Genomic DNA, 11,085 nt, shown 5'->3' with positions numbered 1-11,085 from the left:
TTAGATTTCATCCTTAGTTTAAATTTTAATTCAATTATTTTTAGTTAATTAAAATATTTTAAATAAAAATTATTATAAAAGGTATTTTAAAAATTATTATTTTACTTTAATATTTTTAAATAGTTTGATTAAGAAATAAATTAATAAAAAATTAAAATAAAATCTTTTTTTTTTATGAAAAATCTATTAAAAATAACATTTAAGAAATAAAGCTTAAAACAAATTTCTTTTTATTTTAAAATTCCTGATTTTTAAAATCATAAATTCCTTGAAAATACATAATATTACTAATTAATTGATTAATTTAATATATTAAAATTAAAAGAAACTCTGAAATAAAAAAATCATTTTAATATAATAAATTAAATAAAAGATTATTATTAATAGAATAATAATGTAAATTTTAACAAAAAAAAAAATCATAAAAAAAAAAAAAAAAGATTTATATAGAAATTAAAAACCTATATAATATGAACAATGAAAATGAAGCTTTTGAATGTATAAAAAATACCAAAGAATATTTTATTTCATAAGAAAATAAATAAAAATGAATAAAATAATAATTAAAATATATATTTTATATATAATAATAGAATTCTAAAAAAAAAATTATATATATAAATATATTAAAAATAAATATATATATATATAAATTATTATAATTATATATTTATATATATAAAAATCATTTTTTTATATTCTTTTTCGCTATTTTAACCCAAACTTATAAAAATTTTCTAAACTTTGTAAAGAAAGCTTCATTTTATTAAAAATACCTATCTATTTTATTTTATAAACTTTATTTCTTTCCTTTTAAATCACAAAATTTCGTAAATTCAATAAGACTTTATTAAGAAAACTATTAAAAATATGACATAGAGTTTTTATTTTTTAAAAATTAATATTTATACGATAATTCTGAAAAAGCTTAACTTTTTATTTCTTCTTCTTCTTTTAAGAAAATTTCATTTTTTTATATTATATGGCTATTATCTAAATTTTATAAAAAATTAAATTTTCCTTCTTTTTTTTAGAAAATTTCAAAACATTACTCATTACATGAAAAACAAATAGTTTAAAACCCGCAATTCTCCTGGAAAAAATCTTACCATTTATCAATATGTTTATAATTTTCGATATTCTTTAATTTATACTCCTTTAAAAATCTCTAAAATAAATCTTCTATATTCATCTTAGATTCACATAATAAACCCCAAGAAGATCCACAATAAAGGCAGCTTTTTTTTACTTTTTTATTGAACAAACCTCCTATTAAATGGATATATTTCCTCTAATTTCTACTTCTATTAAGCCAATATTAGAGTATAGTTTTAATATGAGAAGCTGTTTCAGTAGGTACGTTTGGCTTGGCTTAATTATTTAAATTTATATGCGGTTTTATTACAAATTAAGTATACTCTTAACTACAATCTGATATTTAAGGGAAGTTATTAGTTTAAAACTAATTATCTTTGGGTGAATTTTTTCGCATTGTTTATTTTGAGTATTTATTCTTTTTTTAATATTTATTAGTTAAAAATTAACTGTCTATAATTTATAATTATTTAATAATAAATTATCTATATTAAGGATTTATATCTTTATTTATTATTTAAGGAATATTATTGGAAAGCCATTTTTTATTTGCTTATAAAAATTATTTCTTAAAAGTAAAGTTTTCGTGATTTTATTTAATTATATTATAGGCTTTTTTATATTTCTTTTATATTTGATACTATTTTTAATCTATATTTTATTAAACCAATTAATATTAAGGATTTTCTATACTTTATTGTTTGTTTTTAAATATTTTTAATGAAATATTTTTATCTTCTTCATTATTAATAATTTCTAATTTTTGTTATTTTTTTTTGGAAGGAGAATGCAAATCTTCATCTTTTTTAGATATTTTCCAAAGCCCAATTTATTTTCCTAACCAAAGAAATAATTTCTATGTAAGAAAACATAATAAAATCCACATAAAAATAATAGGAAAAAGCATTAAATCCTAAAAAACATTATATTCATTTTTTATTATACCATATATTCCATATACTATTATAAAAGTACCTGTTAAAAACATTGTTTATGTAAAATAATATTAAGAGGAAAAACACCAATCATCTAAACATCTATTTTCTTTTTCTCGAGTACTTTTTTGTATGTTTGCCATCCATAATTATCTATTTTTTTAAATATATGATTTGTATTTAAATATTTTGTAAATAAATATATATAATATTTGTTATGTATATTTTACGAGCGATTTTAAAACTTTTCATTTACTTATTTAACATAGTCTAGAAAATCGATTCCATGGTAAATTATAAATAAATTATAAAAAAATATATCACTACACATTTGAAAAGGAATAATTATGATAGAAAATAAAAAATAATATTTGTAAGATTCTTTTGTTATTTTATAATCTTCAGCTAATTAATTTTCATCATAAAATAGCCAACTTATAATAATCAATATAGGCTTTATTAATAAAATTTAGAAAAAAAATAATATATAAACATATGTATAATTATATATATATATATTTATATATATTTATATATTTATATTATTTTAATTATATAATCAAATATATATATATTTCTTTTATATTAATATATTATACTAAAACTAAAAATGATATAGTCCCATTACTATAATCTGCATATTTATTAACAACTTCATCACTATCAATATCTATTTCTTCTATAACTTTTTACTTTTACTAAATATTATCCTTTTTTTATTTCTAGTAATTATTATTATTATTTTTTTTTAATTTATTTAAAGCTTTTTCTCTAAAATAATTTTTATAACTATTTTCATATTTATCTGCATCTCTATTTTCTTAAAAAGATGAATCTAAATTAGAAATGCTATTACGTTCATTTCTGGACTATAGTTAGAACATTTTGGTTATAAATTACATACTTTTTCTTCTTAAATTAGTATCGAGTTTTTATTTTGCGATTAATTCTTATTTATTTAAATTTTTAGTTTTAGTATTAATTTAAAAGTTTATATTATCTAAAGAATGATTAATATCTAATAATAATATATATATAATAATTATATGTAAATATATATATATATATATATATATATATATATATATATATATATATATTTATATATATTTTTTTTTTATTTTTTTTATATATTTATTTTTACAAGTTTAATCTCCGTCTTCAGATTCATATATGTCTTCGAAATATTCTGATAATATTATATTTGAATAACTTGTTCCTGATTTTTCAAAATCTTTATATATATAATATAAATAATTTAAAAAATTTTAATTAATTTTTAATAATGCCTTTTTTGCTTAATTAAGTTAATTAATCGTGTAATTTATCTTATTAATTATTTTAATTTGGAAAAAATGTTCTTTATTTTTAGTAAAACAAAAAATATATAAAAAACTTTAATTATAAATACGTGTTAACATATTTCTAAAATTAGTCATATTTTACTTCAAGAAACTCTGAAAATTAATCTCTTATTATACTTACATATGCTCTTTCAATCATTTAAATACCTATTTCTACAAAATACGAAAAAAGGAAATCGAAAAAATCATTTGCTCCTAATGTTGCCATATTAAGAGTACAATCAAAAGAAGTATTAATAATAGAAATAAGAATATTATCTTAAAGTAAATATTCACCAATACACTCAAAAACCATTCCAATAATTTTAATAATGACTAAAAAATACCAAATATTTTCACTAAAATTATTTGAAAGTGAAAATTAAATAATTACTGACATTATAATTATTATTATAATAGTAAAAAAAAAATAATAAAATCTTCTCCATATAGTTTTATACCAAATATTATTATCTAATGATATATTTCCCATTAATTCATCTATCTTACCTTTTTTATGAGGTATTAATAGTATTATCATATAGTACATAATATATATTCCTATCACAATCATAGCTAAATTAGACCTTCCTTTTTTAATTTTTATAAAATTTTCACTATCTATTTTTAATCCATTCTATTTATATTAATATTTATAAAATTCTATTTTTGCTTTTATAATTTTTATTAAAAACTCAATCAACCTTAAAAAAAAAAGAATATGGTCTTTTTTTTTTTGTTAATTGAGTTTTAAAAAAAATATTATAGAAAAAATAAATCTATACATAATTTATATATAAAAAATTAATTATATTACAGTCCATAAAATATCAAAAAATGAATGATAACATTCGCTTTCAGTTTCCTCACAATTAAAAAAACTAGTATTTAAATCAAAAATACTTCCACTCATAAATATTCCATTTAAAATAAGAATAAATCCAACAGGAAAAAGTGTTAAATAAACTCCTATAAAAGCCTAAGTATAAAAAGGCTTTATACACTAAATAAATTTTATTTTAGGTCTTGGTCTTCTTCTATTTAATTTAAAAAAATAAATTTTAAAATATAAAAAAACAAATTAAACCTACTAAAAATATAATGATACAAAACAAAAACAAAGACATTAAAAACCATCAAAATCCCTATAATTAAATAAAGAACAAGATAAACATACCATCCTAAAGTAAATGCTATAATTAGTTCTGATTAAGTCATACTTTTATAATTAAACACCAAAGTATACTCGAAAGGTGAATCATCTTAAACTTAATCATTATTCGGTTATACTTAATTAAGAAAAAGCATAAAAGCTTAAATAATTTATTTTTCTGTATTAGAAGTTTAATAATACTAAATATCAAACTACACAACTTTTGGTAAATACCCATTCTATAGATTATTCCCTGCTTTGACTTTTATAATATCGGCTTCATTGAAATAAGTATCTTTACTATCAAGCTAACTTTTAAGAAAATCAGTTGCATATTAAGTAATATAAAAAATAGTGTCATCTTATTTAGTTTAAAACCAATTCTCGTATTCGGGATCTCTATTTAATTATTCATCAAAAATACAATCAAATTTAATATTTTCACACTAATCGCTAATTGGTTTATCCCCAAAAACAAAAGGACGAATAGGAACTGTTTTCTCAACAGGGATAAGATCACAAAGTTCTTCGTTTTCTACTATAGTATACAGGATTCCCTAAGATCCGAATTCTCTGCAATTACTAAGATAAGGAATATAAGGCATTGATATTTATTACTTACCATTCCAAAATAGTTAATTGAGTATTTATGAGGGATTGCTCTTTAAGTCAGTTTTTGCTAAGTTTTTAAAATACTCGTAAGCATCTTTTTTGTAATTTATTAAATATTGAGGATATTTCTAATATTAATCATCTAAAGGTAATATATTTATTGGTAAATCGATAGTTTCATCATTTTGTATTATAAAGCCAAATATTTTTTTTTCATTGTATTTTGCACGATAGGGTGATTTTAAAGTAATTTTTGTAGAATTCATTAAATTGAAACGTTAAGGATAATGTACAGGAGTGAAAATTCTTATTAAAATTCCTAATTTTAAATCTTGCCAAGCGAAAAAGGAAAATGAATGGTTTTGAATCTTATCGACTTTTAAAAATGCTTCTGGTAAATCTGAACTATTGTGAATTTTTAAAGCTTCTTAAATTAATGATTATTCAGTTAAATTTTCAGATATTATATAAAATATCTAATTTTATTTATAAATATATAAATATATATATATATATATATATATATATATATATATATATATATATATATATTTACATCCCAATCTTTACCGTATTCAAATTAAAAATCATTTTTTTAATTTTAATTGTCGTAAAATTAACGAAAATCTATTAGTATTTCTGCTATCATTAATGAATCCTTTTTTATTATTATTTTAAAATGTTGGTTTTTTATTTTTTTATCTGTACAAGTTCAAATATTTTATTTGGTAAGTTAAATAATCCATATTAATTAATCTTTATATTTTTTATTTTTTTTATTTAATATAAATATTTATATTATTTTTTATACATTAAATATACTTCTTCTTATTTGTATTAAGAAAATAATAATGGATTTACTAAGTGTATTTTAAATTCATTGCCTACTAATTAAACCAATAAAAATAATAAATATTTAATTATTTTTATCATTTATTTTTAATTTTATTTTTATAATTATATAAAAATATTTAAAAAATTAAAAAAAAGTTAAATAAAAACTTTTAAAGAAGATTTGAAATTTTATTAAAATTTTAATTTTTTTAAAATAAAATGAAAATAATTATGATATCAATAAAAAAAAAAAAAAAGTATTTAGAAAAAAATTTAATTATATATATTTATATTATAATTTTTATTTAATTATTTTCAAATATAAAAGTAAAAATGAAAAAAAAAAAAATTTAAAATAATTTATTATATAATAATTAATATTATATAAAAAATATATTCTTTGTTAAAAAAATATATTAATTTATAATAATTAAAATAATATAATATAATTATATAAAATATATAAAATAATATGAAAATAATTAATAAAATAATTTAAAAATTCTATAATTATATAATAATAATTTATATATAATATCATAATTTATGTATTTAATTATATATATTTTTTTTTAATTTAATATTATTAACTTTAAATAAATATTATTTTATGTTTAAATTATAATTTATAATTTTATTTTTCAATATAGTATTTTATCATATCTTTCATATTATAATATTTAATTTTTTTAATCAATTAAATATTAAATTTATATTATTATTTATTTAAAATAAAAATATATTAAATTATTTTATTATAATTTGGTATCTATTATATAATAATAATAATTCTTTTTATTATTATTAAATCCATTAATAATCTATTATTTGCTAATATGAACTTAGTTATTTAAATTAATTTCCTTTTTTGATTTTTCAATTTTTAAGAATGTATTATTAATAATAAAATATTAACATATTAGTATTTAATTAAATAAAGGTAATATTTTTTAATTTATAAACATATATATTAGTTTTATTAAAAAATTAAATGTTTTCAATAATAATAATTTTGAATGTTTGACTTTTTGCTTAGTAAATTATCTTAATATATTAAATTATTATAATCATTAAGTTTATAATGCTTTAATTAATATTTATTTTATTTACCTATTTGTTTTCGCTAATAAATAAATATAATTAAAGCGAAAATTCTTTATAATTTAAGGTATTTATAGAAGCGATATTTATCGAATATTTAATTAAAAATATGATATTTTTTTTTTAATTTTTTTTTTTTTTTTTATAATTTTTTTTATAATATTTTTATTTTTCAATTTTTTATTTATAATAATTAATTTATTATTATATCTTACAAATTTATTTAAAAAAACCCAAAAAATAATAATTTGACTATCGGACGAATCATTTGATTTTATGTTAACTAATTAAGTTTCTATATTAATAATTTTATAATAGATTTTTACTTAATTTATATTATTTCATATTAATTATCTGCAAATTTAAACATTTGTTTATATTATATCTTTTATAAGAATTTAACAATTTTTTATTATAATAATATAAATTATTCTTTGTATTTTTATTAATAATTAAAATTAATATATTTAAAAATTATTATATATTTAATGCACAAATGTATGTATTATTTGTAAAAAACATAAAAAACAAAAAAATTATTTGATATAGAAAATAAAAATATACTTATATATGCATTTTTTTTTTTAATATATACAATTTTAAAGATAATTTAATATATTTGAAACAAATCAATACATAAAAAAGCAATCCAAAATAAAATAAAATGAAAATAATTTCAATGCATGTATTAAAATGGGATGAATAAAATCCTATTTTTTTAAGTTCATCATATGAATTAGGTTTTGTAAGGTAAAAAAAACAAAGAAAATAAATTTCAAAAAAACAAAACAAAAAAAGTTGGTATTAACGACCTTTCTTTAAAGAAACATTAAATTTTGGTGTAAGAACTACAGTAGCGTAAAAAATTATAAAAATAAATGGATAAATAATTTATTAAAATTATAGTCGTGTATAAAAAGGTTAAAGAATAGCAGTTAGCTTAGAAGACGCTAAAGCAACTTGCTATGTATGTGTTGATTAAAATAATATTGCTTGCTTAGTAGTTTGTGATGATGAATATCCTTAAAAAGTTCCTTTTATAATAATTCAAGAAATGTATAAGGAATTTTTTTAATTATACACACCCGCAGAAATAGATGCTGTGGCATGTTTTTTTATTTTTATTTTATTATTATTTTTATTGGGTTTCTTATTTATTAGCGGATACTAGTTTAAAATTTGAAAGATTAGATTAAATGATTAAAGAATATTAAGATTATACAAAAGCTGATAAATTAGTATAATTAGAAAATACATTAAAAGAAATAAATGAAATTTGTCATAAAAATATAGGCGAAGTTAATTTTTTTATTTTTTCTTAATAATAATAATTTATTTATATTAGTTAATGAGGAAAGGGGAAAAACTAGAAACTTTAATGGCTAAAAGTAAAGATATGAGTACTATTAGTTGTGATTTTTATAAAAAAGCAAAACAAACTAATTAACGTTGTTGTAATTTGATTTGATTTTTTTTTATTTTTTGGATTAAAAAAAAAAATGTTAAAGAGAAAAAAAAATTATTATATAGAAAATTATCTAATTCATATATAAAAAATTAAAAAAGACTTTTATAATTTAAAAAAAAAAAAAAATTAATTTTATTAATTTCATTAATATTATAATTAAAGTAAAAAATGCCAAAAAAAAATTGCTTATAATTCTAATTCTATAAATTATATTAACAATAATAATACCAATTATAATTAAAAATCCTATTCTATCTTATAATAGAACTTCTAATATGTTATATGTAAATCTTAATATAAATTCCTAATAGATTTCCTAATATACCTCGAATTATATCAAAAGCACAAAACGTCTCAAAAACTATAAAAAAATATATTGATTGAAAACTTTAATTTAAAACTAATAATAATATTTTCCTTATTTAAAACATTATTTGTTATTATAAATAAAGACTTCCTAAAGTCATTATACCAACAAAATCATGAATAATTAAAATTTTCAATTATTTTATATAACTTTAATTTTCTAATAAAAGGAATTATCTATCACCTTTATAAATCTTGGTAAAAACAAATTATTTTGCTTTTTTTTAAAAAAATTTCAATGATTTTAAAAATTAAATTGATTTAATTTAATAAGCAATATGTTGCTAATGATTTTTTTAATACCATATAAGTCAAAAAAGACTATACTAATATTTCAAAAATTTTAAAAATACTAAATATAACAAGTAATTATTGAAACATTTTACAGAAAAAAACAAAAAACCGAATGTTAACAAAATAATATAAAAGTATATGAAAAATATAGAATAAAAAATTATGAAAATAATAAAAAAAAAACTTATTTTTTAAAATAAATAAAAATTTAATATAGTATGCCCGAAATAATAAATACAGAGAAACTTTTATTACAGAATAAAATGGCTTACAAGAAAAATGCAATATTTAAAAAAATAAAAAATTATAAATAAAATTTAATCAAAATAAAAAATAATCCATAACAATAGTTTTATGTGTTATAGAGCAAAACAAAAATAGATTTCAGGAATTTATTTTAAAACTTATAATACTTATAGAATATTTCTTAAAAAATAAAGAAAAAAAGAAAATATAAAAGGATGTAAAAAAGATTAAAATATATAATAAAAAAATAACTTAATATATATATAGTAAAAATTATATCATATTTTTAAGACAAACATCCGATAATAGAATAAAGAATAAAAAATATTAAAATAAAAGACTATTATAAAATATTTTTAAAAATATTAAATGCAATAAAATAATATAAATGTTAATATGCTGAATAAAAAAGCTTTCATAAAAAAATTATAAATATATATAATATTTGATATATGTAAATATTTATAGTATTTAAAATAAAAAATATTATGGAAATTATTAAATTAAATAAATTTTAATAGGTAAAATATATAATTTTATTTTAAAAATATTCATATGAATTATTTTTTTATATATTAATATATAATTATATTTTTAATTTATGTATAAAAATTTAATATTGTTTTTTTAAAAATATTAAATTAATTTATATATATATATATATATATATATATATATATATATATATATATATTTTATATAATATTTCATATTTTTATTTTTTTTATTAATATATTAAATATATTTTTTTTTTTAATATTTATTTATTTATTATTAAAATGGAATAATTAGAAAAATAATAATCTTTTATTAAAAATACTTTAAATTTTTAAGTAATTAAGCATTTGGGAACTGGTTATAGAACTTCAGTATTTTTATGTCTCAATTAAGAAAATAATAAATAATTAATATTAAAAATACTAAATATTTCTGAATTAGATAATCCATATACGATTTAATAATTAAATTTATAAATCAAGGATATTAAAACTTCAAACGTGTACACTTTATACGATTTTTTTCTTAAAGATTAATTCTAAAGTGCTTTTATGCTTATGAAATATTATCCTGAAGGTAATTTGGAAAAGTTTCTAAATGAAAAAAGGAAAACTTCTCGTTATTAAAAAATAGTTTTGGCCTTAGGCCTACTTTATGGTCTATAAGATCTCCATTAAAATAATATAATACACTATAATTTAAAACCATCCAACATTTTTTTGGAAAATCAAAATGAATTAACATGCATATTAGCTGATTTTGGACTTTCTTAATATAATAAAAGTAAATAGCTATCCCTTTATTGTGCCCCTGAATAAATTATTGGAAGAATAATAAAAGAATCTAATATATATAGCGCAGGTATTATTATTGCCGAGATATTTGGAGTGGATTAAAATTCACTTTTTATATTAAAAGAAGAAAACAAATAATTTCCTAATGTAATTGGATAAGAAGATGAAGATTTGATTTATTTAGCTTTTTAAATGATTTAGTTTAAAATTGAAAATCGTATATTAATAGTAAATGTAATTTGTGAATTACACAAATAATTAGAATTAGAGATTATTGAAATTAAATATAGAGATTAGAGACTTTTAGATAAAAAATATAATATATAAAATAATAAATAAAAAAAAG

At 15.8% G+C, this 11,085-nt stretch overlaps 1 protein-coding gene across 1 annotated transcript, besides 27 other annotated features; it reads right to left on the bottom strand. All coding sequences in view use genetic code 6, as the record gives it.

Moving 5' to 3' along the window:
* Positions 1 to 398: 398 nt before the first annotated feature.
* Positions 399 to 437: a microsatellite.
* Positions 438 to 604: 167 nt separating this feature from the next.
* Positions 605 to 670: a microsatellite.
* Positions 611 to 681: a microsatellite.
* A 1,832-nt stretch (positions 682 to 2,513) lies between these two features.
* Positions 2,514 to 2,605: a microsatellite.
* Positions 2,524 to 2,588: a microsatellite.
* Positions 2,535 to 2,578: a microsatellite.
* Positions 2,606 to 3,057: 452 nt separating the features above from the next.
* Positions 3,058 to 3,140: a microsatellite.
* A 286-nt stretch (positions 3,141 to 3,426) lies between these two features.
* On the bottom strand, positions 3,427 to 5,787 carry IMG5_197430 (hypothetical protein; the record flags this gene model as incomplete). The annotated part of the gene is made up of 4 exons (XM_004024193.1): positions 3,427 to 4,045; positions 4,223 to 4,410; positions 4,461 to 5,614; positions 5,695 to 5,787. Coding segments are annotated over 4 exons (2,054 nt in total), but the record flags the coding sequence as incomplete, so codon positions are not given.
* Positions 5,626 to 5,690: a microsatellite.
* A 539-nt stretch (positions 5,788 to 6,326) lies between the features above and the next one.
* Positions 6,327 to 6,370: a microsatellite.
* Positions 6,371 to 6,375: 5 nt separating this feature from the next.
* Positions 6,376 to 6,446: a microsatellite.
* Positions 6,377 to 6,465: a microsatellite.
* Positions 6,390 to 6,510: a microsatellite.
* Positions 6,398 to 6,473: a microsatellite.
* Positions 6,484 to 6,520: a microsatellite.
* Positions 6,521 to 7,187: 667 nt separating this feature from the next.
* Positions 7,188 to 7,240: a microsatellite.
* Positions 7,189 to 7,229: a microsatellite.
* Positions 7,191 to 7,242: a microsatellite.
* Positions 7,206 to 7,265: a microsatellite.
* Positions 7,208 to 7,264: a microsatellite.
* Positions 7,209 to 7,264: a microsatellite.
* A 250-nt stretch (positions 7,266 to 7,515) lies between the features above and the next one.
* Positions 7,516 to 7,562: a microsatellite.
* Positions 7,563 to 9,972: 2,410 nt separating this feature from the next.
* Positions 9,973 to 10,044: a microsatellite.
* Positions 10,006 to 10,056: a microsatellite.
* Positions 10,057 to 10,094: 38 nt separating this feature from the next.
* Positions 10,095 to 10,153: a microsatellite.
* Positions 10,095 to 10,160: a microsatellite.
* Positions 10,105 to 10,163: a microsatellite.
* Positions 10,141 to 10,203: a microsatellite.
* Between the last annotated feature and the right edge of the window lie 882 nt (positions 10,204 to 11,085).

This window comes from Ichthyophthirius multifiliis (genome assembly GCF_000220395.1).
Source record: "Ichthyophthirius multifiliis unplaced genomic scaffold scaff_1120509251404, whole genome shotgun sequence".
Classification (NCBI taxonomy): domain Eukaryota; phylum Ciliophora; class Oligohymenophorea; order Hymenostomatida; genus Ichthyophthirius; species Ichthyophthirius multifiliis.
This window is presented reverse-complemented; position numbering and strand designations above follow the sequence as displayed.